This window comes from Manis pentadactyla, chromosome 6 (assembly GCF_030020395.1).
Source record: "Manis pentadactyla isolate mManPen7 chromosome 6, mManPen7.hap1, whole genome shotgun sequence".
In the NCBI taxonomy this organism is placed as follows: Eukaryota; Metazoa; Chordata; class Mammalia; order Pholidota; family Manidae; genus Manis; species Manis pentadactyla.
In genome coordinates this window covers 66052812-66072837 of record NC_080024.1, presented here as the reverse complement: position 1 = coordinate 66072837, position 20026 = coordinate 66052812, and the positions used below count along the sequence as shown (strand labels likewise).

The 20026-nt window shown below is 44.7% G+C and overlaps 1 protein-coding gene across 1 annotated transcript in view; it reads left to right on the top strand.

The window, feature by feature from the left end:
* The window catches only part of MYO3B (myosin IIIB), a 487104-nt gene that overhangs the window by 44660 nt on the left and 422418 nt on the right, over positions 1-20026 (top strand). The window contains exon 7 of the mRNA XM_057503926.1: positions 4774-4919. Coding sequence (XP_057359909.1) covers positions 4774-4919 — 146 coding nt within the window. The remainder of the gene's footprint in view (positions 1-4773; positions 4920-20026) is intronic.

Below are 20026 nucleotides of genomic sequence, written 5' to 3'. Positions count from 1 at the left end.
ACTCCAGAATAGTCTGTTCACTTTAGCTAATTTGCATGGATAGGTTAACCTCTCAGTTTGAGATACAATCTCAAATCACTTCTTTGGAAATTGTGAAGTCATATGATAGAGCTGTAAGGGATGGTAGAAATAATTTATTCCCACCTTACCATTTTGTAGATCTAGAAAGTGAGGTCCCTATAACTAAAGAAGTCTCAGCTCAGAGTTTTCAAGGAACTTGCTCAGAGGCACCCAGCTAGTAAATAATGGAGTTCAGACTTTCTGATTTCAGCCCAAAGGTTTTTCAACACAGCTTCTCTGATGAGTAACACAAACTGATGTGGATGGGAAAGAAGAAAGGTAAGACATAATCCTCACCCTGGGTTACTTCCGTTTACCTCAAGGTTCACTGTGATGAATCCGGCAGGGCTCTGGCTCCTTTAAGGCATATGGGAAATGATAAGGTTAATGACAGATTAACACCAAGTGGGTAACACCATTCATTAAAACTCAGGAACAGTGGAAGTCCTCACTGATATCATGCCAAAGAGGGAAAGGTTGTTAAAGGTGACTATGCAGAAGCATGTAGGGATTTTTACATCTCCGAAACTTAATGAGACTCAGTGAGACAATAATTTAATCTTGGAGCCATTAGGCCACTAACAAATACTGTACTAGGACTTTGTCTCTATTTTGACTCATTTAATGCTATTCTCTTAGCCTTTGCCAGCTGCACTAAACATTTTGTAATAGTCTGTATACCCGTCTCATGGAACATTCTAGAGGGCACATCCTCTTCATATTAACCTCCAACATGCTGGGGGACTTTCAACCTTGAAGAATCCATACTTTGTAAAATTGACATTCATGAACAGGTTTTCTGTTCATATCACTGGATTAAGATAAATACACCAATTTGTTAGTCCACAGTATACAATCTGGTATCTGTTTCTGGTACATATAACTGTATACTAAAACTACAAATTTTGGCTAATTGTGTTGGCAACCAACACTGGGAAGATTAAAGTCTATAGAGTTCTGAAGTGTAAGATACACTTACTGTAATATAAAACTCCATACAGTCACTGAAAACAGGCAGTATTTTATTATTACCATATAGTATATTCTGCTTTTGATCTTAATGGAATTTTGCTTTTCTTATTCCATCTACATATGAAAAAAAGTGAGGTCCGAGAGCACAAGTAATTTTTCTATACCTGATTAGGGCTAAAATCAGGCCTGGTTTGAACTTGTTATACTGCTTACTAAACTGACTTTTCCTCCTGACTTTCCTGTTTTTGAAATGGTACCGTCATTCTCCTGTTTACCTAGGATCAAAATGTCAGTATTCCTTGGTATGCCTTTTTCTCTAACCTCCCATATTGAATCCCTCTCCAAGTCCTGCAAGTCTTACCTTGAACTCCCCCCCACACCTAGTCTATCCTTCCCATTCCACTGCCACCAACATCATTTAGATTCATGATTGAAGCAAGGGCTCAAGGTAAAGGAGAGTATACATTGGGCACATCTCCTCTTTGGGGTGGCAGAGGTGAGATGTCTGGGGTCCTGACCCTGTGCCAATGCCATCTAGACCCATCCCTCTGCACCCTTTAATATGACTTACAGAATCTGGGAGGCCTAGTCCTAGGTCTGTGGACCTACCTGCCGCTGGCACTCTCCTTTGCTTAGTGGCATACTGTACCAACTGATTCAGCAGAAGCCCTCTGGGAGGTTGCCGTCTCCTGGGGGGAAGGTAACCAAAGACTGGTCCACCATCTAAGTACCCTTAACTCAGCATTATTTTACCTAGAGATGAGGAGAAGCTGAACTCAGGAGAATGAAATGATTATTTCTGCAAAATAACTAGCTGCAGACTTTGGTTTTGGGTTTATAGGGAATCCCATTCCAGGATGCATCCTCTCAGAATGCTCTTTAAATCCCATCACACAGGTAGCTCATGTAAAGGATTGTTTACTCCTGATAAGGACCAGTCCTGAAAGGAAGACTCCCTCTGATAAGATGACATTTATTTTTGGAAGACAAAAATCTCAAAAATCTGATTAGTCAAAATATGAGTGCAGAAGCTGATAATTCAACTGTTTCTTGAACATAACCTTTATTATTTCAAGCACATATCATATTGTAATAATTTGTTTACTTGTATCTCCTCTGCCTGAGTTTGAATTCTGACCCTGACAGTGACCAGGTGTCACTCTGGTAAGCTCTTTAACTGTGTTATGCCTCAGTTTCCACATCTACGAAAGGTAGCACCTACGTCACAGAATGATCATAAGAGTTAAATCATGTGGTTTGGTTTTCTCTCCCTAGGGCTGGCCTAGTACCATGCCTGGCTCATGGGTACTCAATGATTATTTGTGAATTATTTTACTAGTGAAATTTTCTATGCACTTGTTTGGAAGGCCAAGCTTAGAGAATTTGTCACATTACAAGCTAGTTTGGGGAAAAGAATGTGGCCAAAGGATACTTTTCCATTAATCAGTCTGAGCTGATGATAGAGTCTGTCTAAAAAGAAGTTGAAACCAGAAAAATGTTTTGAATAGTTTATGACAGTGCTTGGGGTATCTCTATTCCCATATTTGGATGGTTTCTCAGAATTGCCTCCTGTGTCCCATCCAGGATGGCTAGAAGTTTTTTGAATTTCTTCCTGGTAGTTGTGGACTATGGGCACTGGACATGTTCTGTTGTCTTGATCAGCCTGATGCTGTCTCCCTCTGATACCCCGAGCATCTGGAGCCCTTATACTTTATTGGTCATGCTGATACACATTGTCTTAGGATATTTATAGTTGTCATAGTTTGTCATTTAATTATTATAGGTTCACTTTAAATTTCAATTGGCTGTAGTTCTTGTTGAGAAAGGCTAGAGGCTTATTTCTCTTTCCCTCACAGGAATGTGTAAGAATGGTGAACCGTTTTCTGATTGACAGGTCTGAAATTATGTTTGTCCCACACATTTGGAAATGTCATTTCTGAAAGGGAAGGTGTTGAATAGCTTTCTCCAGAGATCTTTAAAAAAACCTAGTTTCTCACCTGATTGGGGTGATTTTGAAGTGAGGTCTTCTAGAGCAATAAAATGGCCTTTGTTTCTGATACTGGAATTATTTGAATGCACATTTGAAAATAATGTGTTAAAAATACAACAGGATATTTTATGGAAGGACAGTCTATTCAGAGGATGGGCCCGGGATCAGGCCAAGGATATAGATACATGGAAATATGTTCTTCATTCAGAAACCAGAAGAGACAGGTAGGGGGCAGTTATGGAAGCAAGAGCACTAACTCTCAGGCGAGATGGCAGCCATGTTGGCTTAGCCTTGGAAGTCCAATTAACTGAGTGTGGCAGAGAGCAGGTGTACTAGTTTTTCATCACTGTCCTAACAACAGCACACATTTAATAGCTTAAACAACACACATTTTTCTCTAGGTCAGAAGTCTGGTACGAGTCCTACCTGGCTAAAATGAACTTCTCCATCTAGAAGTCTCTCAGGCATCTCAAACTTCAAATATCTCAAATGGAGCTTCTCTTTTTCAATGCAAACCTGCTTCTCTTACTGTCTTCCCCATATAATTAAATACCAATTCCATTCTAGAATTGCTCAGGTCAAAAACTCTGGACTTGTCCCCAACTCCTTTCTTATAAGCCCCAATCAGCAAATCCAGTTGATTCTACCTTCAAAATTATATAATCAGAATCTGATCATGTCTGACTGTGTCCAGTTTGGATTCCTAAAGCAGCATTTTTAACTGGTTCTTCTGCTTCTACTCATGTCTCATGTGAATGTGTCTTCTGCACGCAGCCAGAGCAGTCCTGCTAACCCCTAAGCCATCTCTGTCACTCCTCTGCTCCCACAACCGATCGGCCCAGCCCTAGACCCCTGTGTCCTCCAGAAATGCTCCTTGTCTGCTTCATAGGCTGTTTGGACCCGTACTTCATTAGGCTCTCAGAGTTTCCCGCCTGTCCATAGCCATGGGCCATCCTTAGTCAGAGAGATACACCCAGGTCAAACAGGGGCATCTGGTCCCTGCACACCCTCTGACCCAGCCTGGGCTGTCCCAGCCTCAGTGACAGCCAGCAGAGTCTGAGACAAGGGCCTTTTCTTGTCTGACTCAAAAAGCTGATAGGAAGAGATTTCCCCACAAGGTTCCACGCTCCTCAAGCCAAGGACAAGCCCAGGGGCATCTTCTGGTGCTGCTGCTCTTCCGCCCGGTCAGGCCAATAACTGAAGTAGCAGTTGCTGCTGAAATACAAACCAGGTGTTGGGGCTTGAGGAGGGGGCAGATGTTCTTAGAAAAAGAGAATAGGAATATCTTATGTTAATCATCAGATTTCTAACATCTTTCTGCTCAACTAGCCACACTCCTGGGGATTTTGTGCAGGACACAAGCATCTTTGAGAACAACTGTTACCCACTGTTGAATTCAGCAGCTGGTAATGAAGAGAAGGATGCAGACAAAGCCTTTCCTTAAAGGATGTCAGGGTAGGCGTGGTGAGGTATTTGCCCGTGTGCCTTACCACATTGTTCTCGGTGCTGAGACGGTTCAGTGTGTGTTTATTTAATTGAAATGACACATTTAAAAAAGTTAATGCACGTATCAAATGACAAATCACACACAGATAAGGCCTAGAAAACACACATTTTATTATTACTGGAATTCAGTATCAGCACAACCAAGGGTTGGTTGAACTGAGAAGGGGCTTAGAAGGGCCAAGAGCCCTCTGGACATCTGAGGGGGCAGCGCGGTTGATGTGCTGTGTCCTGCTTCTGTCTGGTAGGTCATTGCTTGTGAGCAGCAGTTCGAGTCCTCCTATGACGCCCGCTGTGACGTCTGGTCCCTGGGGATCACAGCTATCGAGCTGGGGGATGGAGACCCTCCCCTCTTCGACACGCATCCTGTGAAAACACTCTTTAAGATTCCAAGGTAGGACACATGATGGCGCTCTTGGCTCAATAGTTCTTCGTGAGAGGCTCATGGAAGGATAATAAATTGTAAACAATTTCTCTCCAAACCTGAGAAAGCTTGATTTAAAATGTACTTCTTTTTTGATGGAAGAGGATTTTCCTGAAATATTACAACATATCCCAAGGAATAATAGAATTATGTTGTAACAGTTGAATATTTTCAGTACTCTGGTCTCTCTGAGATGTTCATTTTTTGTGCTTTGCATGAGAAAACATGCAATTTTGGATTAAGTAATCTGTCTAAATACCAGTGTTTTCTTTTTATTATATAATCATGTCTGGTCATTTTTTTCCAGTTTGAATCTTTCTCTCATATTCAGGAAAATTTGGGGATAAAAAATGTGTATCATATTTTTGCACCCATTCAGATCAGCACTAAAAAATATTGTAAGTACATCAGTCATATGACTTTCTTTCCATCCCTTGATTTTTGTCTCTATGGAAAATTGTGTTAAAACAAATCTGTTTGGAGGGTATTTAAATGCCAGTGTATTTTCTATTGTGTGTGTTCATTAGAGGTTCATACAAGAGATTTTGGTTGGTTGTTTTTCATTAGAATCAGGCTGATGCCTGGCCAGCTCAGGGCTCTAGTTTGAGAAAACGAAGCTCTCAGAGAGCTGCACCAGGCCAGGCTGCAGGCTAAGACATTAGTACTTTCCACTTTTCTCTTCCAAAGGAAGGCTGGGGGCTGGCTGGGAGGCATTTAACTGCTTTAACAATACAAGCGTTAACCTTTCCTTATCTGCCCAATCACACAGCTATCACAGCCTTTAAGAATTTCTCTGATTACAATTTGCATTTCTGATTAGGTCTATTTATATGCAGATGAACTCTGTAGCGGTTTTTCATCATAATGTTATCGTTTCACGCCCAGTCCAGATGTGAACAACCACCCACCCTTATTTCAAAAATTCCCACCCAAGTCAGGGTGGGTCCTTGTTCCTTTTCCAAAGTACAAAAACAGATCATGGTGATTAGAAGAGCAGACAAAGCTTCTGTTTTTTTATAAATTAATAGTCTGCTGAATGTCCAAAATGATGTAGTAAGAATACAGGACCCCCAAACAGTGTTGTATATAGTAATTGTCAGAAAATGAGAAATCTGGGATTACTTTTATGTGTGCTTTGATTTTTTACAAATGGTTTACTCTTCACCATTTATTTACAGTGACCATATAATTTCCCAAATACCAAAATTTAGGTGTGGCTTTCATTACCAAGACATGTATACTTTTGATAAGTATCATCTGCTTTGCTTTTTTTTTTTTTTAGTATGTATTTGTGTGCAGACCAACTGTTCAAAAATTTCATAGGGTGATAAATGTTATTCAGCTTAGAAGGTGTGTGTGTTTAAATAGACCCTTCATCTTCAGTGACTCTTTTTATCTTGCTTCTGTGCTTAGCTGTTCCTCTGATCTCCAATAATCTCTGTACCTCACTCCCCTCACTTCTTCCATCTCAGGAGATCTTCCAGATCTGAGTCACAAATAACCAAGCCCCCCACTGCCTTCCTCAGATCAGGGCAAACCCCAGGAATTGGAGAATTGCTAAGAAAGGATCTTAGGGCAACAAGGATCCTTATCCTAATGTAAGTTGAAGCTTTCCTTCCATCCTTGTGTACTCTTCTACCCTTTCACCGTCTCTTGGTTCTTGTGTGCCTGATGAATCAGATGGAACCAGGGAATGACCACAGTGATCAGTCAGCAGGCCCTCAGGGTGTTGTGCGTGCTCAGTGCGTGCTGTCGACACAGCCTGAATGGCCAACTTGACATTCCTGGGCAGGAAGGATGGAGGGTTTTTGTTTTTTGTTTTTTTTAAATAGCATATTTGCATATGCTTCACAGTTTTTTAGACTTACCAGGTTATTTACTTAAATATTACCCTGTTAGTTAGAATCATGTAGTTCTCTTATGAAGGGCTGTGGATTGACCAAGTGTGTGTGTCTACGTGTGTCTGTATGTATATACTACCTCAATTTTGAGTGCTTAAATGTATGCATTCCTCAAGAAAGTTCTTTGATGGTGAGAAAAGAAATAAACATTTCAAACAGGCACTTATATTTTAAATAGGCACTCAGATTATTTACCTGTTCCATTTGGATCTCTCTCCCTCTCTCATCCTCTCTCAGCACTCTTTCCTAATGGAGAAAAGCACATGACAAATAATGCCAAAATTCTTTGAATCCACTTGGCTTCAGGATTTTTCTTCTGCTGTTTGGTCATGACTGTTTCAGTGTTCTGAAACTCTGTTCAGGGAGACACTGAGGACTGTTTCAGAGTACTCTGGGCTCCAGAATGCTGTGTTTGGCGCCCTCCTCTGGCCTGCCTCACTGACCTCTTCCCTACAACCCTTTCCTTACGGGAAATAGAGTTACCTAATATGGGAAGAAAAGAAAACCTTTACTGAGTCAGGGAAGAAGTGACTTCGATGAGTTACAAAGGATTTACAAATCCGTGAGGCGCTGGTTGCACATGAGGTGAGAGCCTCAGGGGCCAACAGAGCAGGTGATTGCCCAGGCTCCCGGGGCACTGTCAGGAACCCCGAAGCGAGACCTGCCTGGACATGGTTGGTCTGCCAGCAGAGAGGTCCCCTTGCTCTTCCCCTCTGTCCTCCACCCACCTTCTCCTCTCTTGACCTTCACATTAGAAGATGACATGGAGAGTAATTGTGACCTGTGTTTGAACTACTGCATGACTTGCAATCTTTCCTACACTGCAAACACATGGAAATTATCTGCTGATTGTCAGAGCATCCACCATTTGCTGAATCTGTCAGCATGTGTCATCTTGTCTAAGGCCTTTGCTCCAAAAAGTCACCCCTCTCTGAGCGGTTACTGCTCTTTCTTCTGCTCTGTCTCTCCAGGAAAAGAATGAAAACTGTATCTCTGGGCTTCAGTGGGTTTGACTTCTCTCTCATCACTCTCTCCTGAGGACTCCTTAAAATTCCAAAGGCTTACAAAGGTTTTGTAGATGACCCGGATATCTTCTTGGCTTAAAAGGAAATCTGTTTCATAGATGTAATTGCAAGAATCCACAGCTAGGAGAAATATACAATTTTAATAGTCTCTTGGCAGCCAGGTATCTTTACTTAGCTCAAGTTTTTGGCTAATGAACTCTTTGACTTCCATAGACAGGGGTTAGGAAGGCAGTTGGCACCAGTGAAGATGTATTTACTGGACAAACACTGGGAGCCATCTTGCCTGTCCATATATTTGGGACCAGATAGCGACTGATTCTGTCCGGTATCTTACTGCACATTGGGTACTTCCACATCATGACTTTTGGAAAACTGTAGAATGTTTTCAAGATTCCCAGAGGAAACACCCTTGTCTGGGAGTGGGTGGGACAGAAAGGCCTGAGCATTACAGTCCCTGAAGCCAGTGATTATCCCTTCCAGAAGAGAAGTGTCCCTGCAGCATATGATTTGAGAAAAGGAGATCTCGTGATTATCACCAATTCACAGTTGAACTTGTTTTCCTCACCAGATGTAGGTCGTTCCAAACTGTACCCAACTATATTAGTTGCCTAGGGTGCCTTAAAATAACATACAATTTTCTCTCACAGTCTAGAGGCCAAAAGTCCAAAATCGAGGTGTCAGCAGAGCCACGCTCCCTCTGAAGGCTCTAGGCGAGCACTCTGGTGCTTGGGTCTGTGGCACAGTGACTCCAGGGCCTGCCTCTGTTCACGGGGCTTCCTGCCCTGTCTTTGTGTCTTCTCCCTTTCTGACTCGTCCAGTAAGGTTGCTCATTGTTGGGTTTAGGGGCTATCCTAATCCAGACTGATCTCTTCTCAAGATCCTTGTATTAATTCCATCTGCAAAATACTCTTACTCCAAATGAGGTCACATTCTCAGGTGCCAAGTGGACATATCTTTTGGGGGGCCACAATTCAGCCCACTATACCAACCAACTTTCTGTTTACCAGATTCCCTGAGAAACTAATTTGAGGACAAAATATATGACAACTAACTAAATGATGATAGAAAAATAACAATAGCTTAGATTTATTGAGTGCTGACTATGTGACAGACACAGCGCTGTGCGTTTCACAAATGTAAATGCATTCAATTCCTACAGTAGCCCTGTGAGGTAGGTACTATCTCCACTCTTTTTTCTAGACGAGAAAATGTAAGACCTACCGGCCTTATTCCGGTCAGCGTTTCCCCCCAGTGAGAAAATGAGGGCCACGGCAGATTGATGCAACAAGCAAGAGGTTTATTATTCCAGCTAGCTGGGGTCCAAGTGTCTGCCTGACACAGCAGGTTTCAACAAGGACCCCGAGCACTCAAAGCCAAGGGTTTATATAGCATTTTCAAAACACTTAACTCATAGTAATTTTCCATAGCTACACATTATTTTTGCAAGTCATACAACCTGGGGTTAAGCGAGAGCAAGATAAGACCACTCCTCAATTGTTAGGGAGGTTCCGCACAATAAGCTTGGTATGTAAGATTAGCTGACCAAGGTTAGCTGACCAAGGGTCATAGCTGCCCATAACCTGGTGTTCATGATTAACTTGTTTTCCAAGGCCTTACTCAGTTTCAGTTTTTCTTTCTAAGTCACATACTCAAAAAATGGCTTCTAGGCCCTGAAGATGGCTACTCTTATGCTAACCAATTCCCATTCTTACATTCCCCTCTTCTTCTTGTATCTGTTTCAATCATGAAATTAGAGGTCATCTGTTTGGTCAACACTCTGATAGTTCTGTCTCAATACCATGATTTGCACGGTGCTAATGCGTTCTTTGATAAAGGTAACTAGGCGGTTTAGGATGCAGGGGCCAAAGGTTAGAATTAATATTAAGATTATTAGAGGCCCTACTAGAGTAGAGATGAGGGTAGTGAACCATGGCGAGGAGTTGAACCAGGACTCAAACCACCCTTGGTTTTGTTCTCTTTCTCTTTTTCTTTTAGCTAACCCTTCTCTAACTTTGGCCATGGAGTCTTTTACTACTCCTGAATGATCTACATAGAAGCAACATTCTTCTTTAAGGGCAGTGCACAGTCCGCCTTGTTGGAGGAATAACATGTCTAAACCTCTTCTATTTTACAGGACTACTTCTGACAAAGAAGTTAAAGAGTCTTGCAGGGTGGATATGGATTTTTCTATCTCTTCTAAGTCTGCATCTATGGCTTCTCTGAGACTGTGGTAATGCTGGTTTTGGAGAACTAGTGAGGATGCCCCTGTGGCTACCCCCGCCGCCCCTAGGCCAAGGCCTAGTAAGAGGGAGATAGTCAGACTCATGGGTTCTCGTTTGACTCGAGGTGGAGACTGGCTTAGTTGGGACAGGACTTCGTCATAAGGATGGTTAATGAGGTGGGGTATTGATTGCACTAGAATACAAAAGTCAGAAGTTTCGTCTAATTTCTGAGAATGAACACATGGAGTGACACCGGTTTGGCAGGCCCACCACCCATTAGATGGGGAAATATAATAAGTCGGGGTGGTGTTTATTACTTCTGTCCTGTTGCAGAGGGAGGTGTAAGTTTTAGGAACTTTCCCAATGCAGGTTCCTTGCCCACTTACAGAGGATAAAGTGAGTCTTGGTCCTTTCTGCTGCCATCTACACTGGGAGGGGTCAGAAGACTGGTTGAGAGCATTAACAAATGCTATACCTTCATAGTAAGGGGGAGCAACATCATAGCATAACCAGCAGGAGTGAGTTAGCTCGGGACGGGAACTGTTGATAGCTTGGAAAGCGCCTCTGATTAAACTAAGGAGCCGGGATTGCTGGCTTTCTATAGCGGGGGCTGGTGTCCAAGCTGGGCTTAACAGGCTCTGGGGAAGGGACTTAGGAGGCTGTGTTGCCTTGAGGGGCTGTCTAGGGGTTTTGGGAGCTAATACGGGGTTGAGGCCTAATGTTACACGAAGAGTGTCAACTTTTAGTCGAATGGTGAAGGTTACTCCATCGTCATAGTGTTCTTTGTATAGTCTTAGTCCCCATGTGGCCCCCGTTGTCCAAACAGTACTCCGTTTCCCGGGATTGGTGAACTGGATACGCAACGGGTGACACCATGTCTTGCACACGTCATCGTTGCCCCAGTTTGGGTTCCCTTGGTTCCTTGTTTTTGGGTGGGTGTAATTAGTGGTGACTTTAATAAGGTCCCATGAGGAGGAGGGCTGCCAGTAGGTGTCACCTGAGGTCTCACAACCCCAGCTTTTACAGAAAAAGTCAGCTTTTCCTCCACACTTAGGGTTAAGGGCTCGGCTGCGATGGGAGCCAGGGCAGACATAGAAGGTGAGGGTCCTTAATCTGCTCCTCCTGCCAAGCTTTCCGCATCCTCCCCAAGGGTCTAATCCTAGTCTCCCAGGGGGTGAGGGGGAGGAGGGGGGTTTTTGGAAGTCTGTGTCCCCTTCTAAATTCCAATTGGCTAGAGCACCTATTGCTAATTTGCACAGGTCGGGGTACAGGTCTGGCCACCAGGAATAGAGGTGTGCTATTTTTGACACACTCCAAACTACATCTCCTGCCCCACTAATCACTATCCAGGTCAAGTTGTGAGGCTGATGTGGGCTGTAACTTCTGCCTGGGGGAAGGGAACACAGTACCAGTACAATGGCGCACAGCTCGAAGGCGATCATCTTAGGAGTTTTCTGGTGTTTTTAAGCTGGAGAGGGTTCTCGGTAGATTGGGCTCTCCACGCGTGATGGTCATCAGTTGTTTTGGTTGAGACAACAGGTTTCACATGAGATGCGTGGATCCAGGCGGCGATCCCGTCAACTTTACTGCTGTTGGGGTGGTCAGCAATACTAAATAGGGTCCTTTCCACCGTGGCTCGAGGGTCTGCGCTCGGTGTCACCTTACAAACACAAAGTCTCCAACTTGGAATGGGTGGGCTGCTTCTGAAGTGCCGGGCTCGTAGACTGCTTTTAGTTGGGTCCACACTTCCCTTTGGACTGCCTGGAGGACTTTCAACCTATTATATAAATCACGGTTGTCAGTCTGGGTAACGGGAAAGGGGTCATGCAGGCAAGTAAGTGGGGCAGGGAAGCCGTACAAGATTTCAAATGGGGTTAGATTGAGACAGGTAGGGGTATTCCGAGCTTGGAACAAGGCTAGGGGAAGGAGCACCACCCAGTCTGAGCCAGTCTCTATGGTCAATTTAGTTAAGGTCTCTTTTAGGGTTCGATTCATTCTTTCTACTTGCCCTGAACTCTGGGGTCTGTACATGCAATGTAATTTCCAATCGGTCCCCAAATACTTAGCGACTCCCTGACTTACCTGGGCAATGAAAGCAGGTCCGTTGTCAGATCCTATTACCTTAGGTATCCCGAATCGAGGAAATATTTCTTCTAGTATCTTCTTTGTTACTACCGCAGCCGTTTCCTGCCTTGTTGGAAAGGCTTCGACCCATCCTGAAAAGGTATCTACAAACACTAGAAGATACTTAAATTTACACTTTCCTGGTTTAATTTCAGTAAAGTCTATTTCCCAAAACTGTCCAGGCCAGTTCCCCCTTGCCTGTTTTCTAGTCCATTTCTTCTTCCCAGGCGAGTTTGTTTCTTGACAAGGAACGCACAGCTTAACTACTGATTCAGCTATCTGCTGCAGGTTCGGCACATACCACCCAGAGTTTAGGACAGTCTAAGTTTGTGCACTCCTAAGTGTGTCCAATGATGCATCTGTTTGATTATGGCTTTGGCAGTTGCTTGGGGTAGGATGATTTTTTTCATCTTGGTACACCAGGCTCCCTTCTGTTCAATAAAATAGTGAGTACGGTCTTTGGAGATTAGCTCCAGATCTGCTGGGCTATATTGATAGGGTGGCAGGCTTGGATCAGGTGGGGTTTCAGAGAGGAAGATTTCTACTGTCTTTGAGGCCACTTCTCGGGAAGCCTGATCAGCCATATTATTGCCTACGGCAATATGGGACTCCCCGTGTTGGTGACTGGAGCAATGAATTATACTTACTTTGACTGGTTTGTGCAGAGCTTCTAAGAGTGCCGTGATTTCTGGCTTGTTTTTTTATTTCTCTTCCTTCGGAGGTGAGGAGTCCTCTTTGTTGGTAAATGGCTCCATGCACATGTGCCATCGCAAAGGCATACCTACTATCTGTATAGATGTTAATTTTCTTCCCGGCCCCCAGTTCTAGCGCTCTCGTAAGAGCAATGAGCTCAGCCTTCTGTGCAGAGGATCCCTCGGGGAGGGGCTGAGCCCACACTATTTTTTCTCCATCTACTACTGCTGCTCCTGCCTTATGCTTTCCTTGGTCTAGGTAGCTGCTTTCATCTGTGAACCAGGTGGCTTCAGCATCCGGTAAAGGCAGGTCAGTCAAGTCTTTACGCCACCCATGGGCTTCGGCTAGTACTTGCTGACAGTCATGTACCGGGGGTTCAAGATCGGGGTCTGGCAACAAGGTGGCCGGATTGAGACTGGTTGGCGGAGAGAATGTCACCCAATCAGAGTTGAGTAACAGGGCTTGGTAGTGAGTTATCCAAGCATTTGTAAGCCACCGATGCGGGGGCTGCAGGATTATGCTTTCTAGCGCGTGTGGAGCAGTCACTGTTAGATTTTGCCCTAGAGTCAATTTGTCCGCATCTTTGACTAGTACTGCTGCTGCGGTGATTATTTTTAAGCACGCAGGCCATCCGGCAGCCACTGGATCTAGTTTTTTTGATAGATATGCTATGGGCCATTTCCACGGTCTGAGCTTCTGAGTCAGCACCTCTTTGGCTATCCCCCTGTTCTCAGCCACAAACAGGTGGAAAGGTTTTGTCACATCAGGGAGCCCCAGAGCTGGGGCAGACATCAATGCTAGCTTAATGGCGTCGAACGCCTTCTGTTCTTTCTCTCCTCACGAGAACAGTCCAGCTTTGGTGAGAGGGTAAAGGGGGGCTGCCATTTCTGTGAACCCGGGGATCCATAGCCTGCAAAATCCCACTGTCTCCAGGAATTCTCTGACTTGCTTAGGAGTCTCAGGCGAAGGGATATGGAGAACAGTCTCTTTCCTCGTGTCTGACAGCCACCTCTTCCCTTCTTGTAACACATAGCCCAGGTAGCTTATCTGTCATTTGCAGATTTGTGCTTTCTTGGCTGATGCCCGGTATTCTAGAGTTCCTAATTCTGCCAGAAGTCTCTCCGTCCCTTTCAGACAATCTTCTTCTGTTTCGGCTGCAAGCAGAAGATCATCAACATATTGCAGCAAGGTTACCTGGGGGTTAGCTTCTCAATATAGCACCAGGTCTTGGTTGAGAGCTTCATTGAAGAGGGTGGGGGAATTTTTGAATCCTTGCGGGAGCCGAGTCCATGTGAGTTGCCCCGTCACCCCTCCGTCTGGGTCTCTCCATTCAAAGGCGAAAAGCTCTTGACTCTTTGGCGCGAGTTGGAGGCAGAAGAAGGCATCTTTTAAATCTAAAATGGTATACCAGCCTTGGAGAGGTGGCAAGGAACTTAAAAGATTATAAGGATTAGGAACTGTGGGATGAATGTCTATTACCTGCTTGTTAACTTCTCACAGGTCCTGGACTAGACGGTATTCATTTGTGCCTGGCTTCCTGACAGGAAGGAATGGGGTGTTCCAAGCAGATTGACATCTGCGCAATATCCCCAACTGGAGGAATCGGGTGATATGGGGCCGGATTCCTTCTCTGGCTTCTCTTGGCATAGGGTACTGACGAACTGCTACGGGGGTGGCTTGTGGTTTTAGTTCAACATAGACAGGCGGCCTATGTTTAGCCTTCCCAATTCCTGCCGTCTCTGCCCATGCCTGAGGGAACTTTCTTAGCCACAGGCTGAGGTCTCCTGAGTCTGGGTTTTCTTTTTTGAATTCGAAGAGTCTATACTCATCTTCTAACGTCACAGTCAGTATCTGGATGGGGTCCTCTGAGGGCCTTTTAAGCTGTGGCCCCTCTGGCAGGAAATGTATCTGGGCTTTCATTTTTGTGAGCAAGTCTCTTCCTAATAAAGGATATGGGCAATCCGGGATCACAAGGAAAGAGTGAGACACTAATCCTGTTCCCAGGTCTACCATCCGTGCGGTGGTCCAAGAATACAATTTATTTCCCATTGCTCCCTGGACCCATGATTTCCGATTTGAGAGCAGTCCATCAGCCTGTTGCAATACTGAATGCTGAGCCCCGGTGTCTACTAGGAATTGAGTAGGCTTCCCCTCCACAGTTAAGGTTACCCTAGGTTTGGGGAGGGGCTCCGAACCCTGCGCCCCCTAATCACTGTCTTCGTGCATGGTTAGAATTTTGGGGTGGGCAGCGGGTTTTTCCCACTGCTGACGTTTCTTTTTCTTGTTTGGGCATTCTCTGGCCCAATGTCCCTTCTCTTTACAGTACGCACACTGATCTTTATCTAGCTGTTGTCTCCTGCCGCCTGGCCCTGGTTTAGGTTCTCTGGTCTCTCTCACAACAGTGGTGAGGATTTTATGGAGGTTGTGTTCTTGCCGTCTTTCTTTCCTCAGCTCTCTTTCTTCAGTCTCTCGCAGCTTCCTACCCTCTTTTTCTTCTTCTGTCTCTCTATTATGATACACTTTCTCTGCCACCTGTACTAAGTCTCGCAGGGTTTTGTCCTGCAGTCCTTCTGGCTTTTGCAATTTCCTCCTAATATCTTTACTAGACTGATCTATAAAAGCTACAGTAACTGTGGCTTTATGTTCTTCACTGACTGGATCATATGGAGTGTACTGCTGGAAAGCCTCCATGAGTCTTTCTAAAAATGCTAAGGGGGATTCGTCGGGTCCTTGAAGGACTCCCCTTACCTTAGCCAAATTGGTGGGGCGCCTCGCCACTCCCCGGAGACCTGCCATCAGAGCCTGGTGGAAGACTTTCAGGTGCTCCTTACCTTCCAGGGTGTTGAAGTCCCAATCAGGTCTGGTCAGAGGGAACCCTTCCTCGATAATGGCTGGGTTCTGAGTGGGTCGCCCATTGGCCCCCGGTACATTCTTCCGGGCCTCTAGGAGTATCCGGTCTTTTTCTTCTGTTGTAAACAGGACCTGTAACAACTGGTTGCAGTCATCCCAAGTGGGCTGATGGGTGAAAAGTAAAGATTCAATCAAATTAGTCAACCCTCTGGGATTTTCTGAAAAAGGGGGATTTGGGGTCTTCCAGTTGTAGAGGTCTGAGGAGGAGAAAGGCCAATATTGTAGGAGTTGTTGGCCATCTTTGGAGCGGGGGCCGAGGGCTCGAAGGGGACGTGCCACAGCGGCCCCTGATGAGGGGGCCCGGCAGCTCCTTGTTCCTCTGGCTGGGCCAACGTTCTGCCCTCTGCTGGCCTGAGGGGTTGGAGGAGGTGGGGGAATGACGGGGACAGGAGGGACAGGAGGAACGGGAGGAACGGGAGGAACGGGAGGAATAGGAACCGGGGGGGGGGGCGGTTGGTTGGGGGGGAGCGGTAGGAGGGTATGGAGGGGGAGAATCGAGGAGGGGGAGATCTGCATTGGGGGGTGAAGGCAGAACTTTCTTAAGTTCTTTCAGGTCACTGCAGAGCGCAAAAACCTGTGAAGATGGGTGGGGTAAGAAGGGCTGAACCCAAGAGGGGGGTTCTGTGACTAAGTTTTCCTAGACAAGAATGTAAGGAATCTGGTCTTGGCATGCATGGGATCTGGTACCGAAAACTTTCTTCTTGACTGCCTGTATAAGAGGAAGAGAGAAAGTTCCCCCGGGAGGCCAGCCAACCTGAAAAACTGGCCAATCGGCCGAGGCCAGAGTGTTCCATTTATCCTTTTTAACAAGAACAGACAGATCATGTGCTCTACTCTTTACATCTCCCCAGTGTCTTAATGTCAAGTCTAAAGGAGTTGTCTGCGTCTGTCCCATTTTTCCCGTCAATAACAAAACTAAGATAAACACAATAGCTAACAAACAGGAGCCTACAGAGAAGAATCTACCGTGGCCGTGGAAGCAAAACTGAAAGTAAGTTGAGGGCCTGTCAGACTGCAGCGGCAGCCGACTTTCCTCACAGATGAGGACCTTGTCCTCCAGACGGGGGCAAGGGACGTCTCCCAAGACCCCTGGTCGGTGACCTGCCAGCATGTACGCCTAAGTCAATGCTGACCCAGATACAGATTGGAGCTCCTACAGGCTTATACAGGCTTGTTTGCAAACAAAAACACTGAGTGCGCTCACCAGCCAGCAAGGCACTTTCTGATTAAACACAGAACGTTATTACAGGTTTGACAAGAGACACACGGATACAAACACAGTAATACCTGGCCGGGGCAAGCCTCCGATCCTTGGCTTGTTGTTCCTCTGGGGGGGGCACGTGATCCCGGATGAGCCCCCAAATGTAAGACCTACTGGCCTTATTCCGGTCAGTGTTTCCCCCCAGTGAGAAAACGAGGGCCACGGCAGATCGATGCAACAAGCAAGAGGTTTATTATTCCAGCTAGCTGGGGTCCAAGTGTCTGCCCGACACAGCAGGTTTCAACAAGGACCCCGAGCACTCAAAGCCAAGGGTTTATATAGCATTTTCAAAACACTTAACTCATAGTAATTTTCCATAGCTACACATTATTTTTGCAAGTCATACACCCTGGGGTTAAGTGAGAGCAAGATAAGACCACTCCTCAATTGTTAGGGAGGTTCTGCATGATAAGCTTGGTATGTAAGATTAGCTGACCAAGGTTAGCTGACCAAGGGTCATAGCTGCCCATAACCCGGTGTTCATGATTAACTTGTTTTCCAAGGCCTTACTCAGTTTCAGTTTTTCTTTCTAAGTCACATACTCAAAAAATGGCTTCGAGGCCCTTAAGATGGCTACTCTTATGCTAACCTATTCCCATTCTTACAAAAACTGGAAAGTCATGGAGAAAGCCCCTGGGCATGCATTTAGGGGGTTAAAATTATTTGAATCTGAGGAGATTAGACCACATGTTTTACAAGTGTATTGAAAAATTAAAGCCCTTCCTTAAGTTAGGTTTATTTATCTAAGAATTATAAATTGAGCAACAAGGGAACTGGAGTATATAGAAATGAATAGGTTGTCCCAGCCTTTAAGAAGCTTATAATACAGGATCCTTCTCCATACTCCCAATTTTAAACTGACACACTAAACCTGAGAGCCATAGAATTCTATTCTCATCAGTGACGGCATCAGTCAAGAAACTGAAGACCAGGGAAATAGTGTCATCATGGGTAAGTGCAGGCCCTGCTTGGCTCATTGATTTGTGGGCCCCAGACCAGAAATCCCTCCTTTCTCCAGACTCCCCTTAAAGCAACTTTCTGTTGCCTTTGGGTTCCTAATTTAGAACACCTAAGACAAATGTCTAAACTAAAAATTTGCAGGTCATATTTTAGTTATGTTAAAGTACAGAGGCATTTCAAGTCATCATCACTGGTACCCAGAAGTTTCTGTCCCATCCCACCCTCCTTGCAAAATGCATACTGCCCTTTTAGGGTTATTTCTGGGATAGCCAACATCGCCACCCCCTTACCTTCCTCTTAGTTTTTCAGGAAAAGCTCACTTTAGTTCTGGGGTAAATGGAAATCTGTTTGGGTTGGAATGCATTTTCTCATGGAAACTATTTATAATAGTTATTTAGAGAGTCAATATAACAACTAAAGTTCTCACTTTGGGTGCATTTTTAGACTCTTGGGGCCAACTAGAGTTTTCTGGTAGAGTCTGAGGGCAGCCTGTTTCTAGAACTTTAATGCTCACAGAAAAAAATGCTCTCCAAGCTATGAACTACCTATTTACAAAAGTGTTTGGGGACACAATCTGCTGTGAATTTGGGAATGCCCATGCCCTCTAACCTTGGATACTTCTAACTTCATTCATTTAAGGCAGGCTTGGGTGCTTGAGTTGCAAGATGAGTAAGAAAAGGATGTTTTCTCTCAAGGAGAATACAGTTTTACTGTCTCCTCCCCCATCCATTGGCAAAAGTGAAATAAGAAGAGGTTGGATAGCAAACAAAGAGGAGAAATCAAAAAGGATACTCTGGGGCTACCTAGGTCTTGTGGTGGGGGTCTCAGCAATGGGAAATTTCCATTTGAAAGGCTTCCTCAGGAACTGAATGCCTACAGTTGACTCTTGTTCTGAAGGAGAACCCTTGGGCTGCATTTTCAGCTAATTTCATCTGGATTTCTATTTTTTTTTAAAGGTAAAGATTCCTTTTATTCTGATTTTTCTAAATCACAGACCAAGTTGTTCCTACATGGGAAGCCTGTTCCTCAGCTGTGAGAGGGTACAGACACAGCAGGGAGCCCGGGGTCACCAGTAATTGTCTCACTATTACAGAATTGTCACAGGACATTTTCCCTCAGGGCTGTGAAATATAAGGGAAATAAATTGAAATGAAACTATTGTTGTTGAAGTGTAATGAGTGAGGGGGGTGGTGGTCAATGGTACAGTAAGGCTGGATTTACCCTGGAGAATTTTGGTTTCTCTTCACCAACCCAGGTCACTTACTATTGGCCTTTTGAGAAACAAAACCTCACTTCAATTTCAGCTTCACTCATAAAGCAAGAAGAACAAGAAGAATTAGCATCTTTAAGCATTTATTGTCTACCAGCAAAAAAAAAAAAAAAAAAGGTTTTGAAATACTCCAATAGAAAAAGCAGTAGTCTTTTATGAATCTTCTTCTTTCCTTGGGAAATTTCTAGTCCCATTTTTAGTGGATTGTGATCTCTATTCCTCAGGATGTTTTGGTCGTGTCCCCACTCCTGGGGTATCTTCTCCATTTCCTTGAGAACATGGTAGCTGGAGGCAGCTAGAAGAAACACCCCAGAAGGCTTCCCCTCTGTGGAACATGTTTTCAAACTCTTCTTAAATTTGATTCAAGCATCTGAGGCTGTTAGTTCCTGTGGAGGTACAGCCTGCTGCCCCAGAATCCTAGCAGGAAGGAAAGCTCAGCCTTGCAAAGTTTTCTTTGGGGATCAGTTGGCAAAGCAGGAGCGTGCCATTAGGAAATGCCAGTCCTGATCCATTTTGAGTAAGAAGCCTACCCTGAGAGAAGGGAAAGGACAGAAAATGAGAGGCGTTGACTCAAAGCATTATCAGTAGTTCCTCACTCATTACCCTGATTTCATTATTCTGGTACCACTTACTTTGGCTAATTCCAACTGAGCTCCTAAATGATGGAGAGATGGACAAAGAGGCTAAGCAAGGAAACAGAGCTCAAAATAA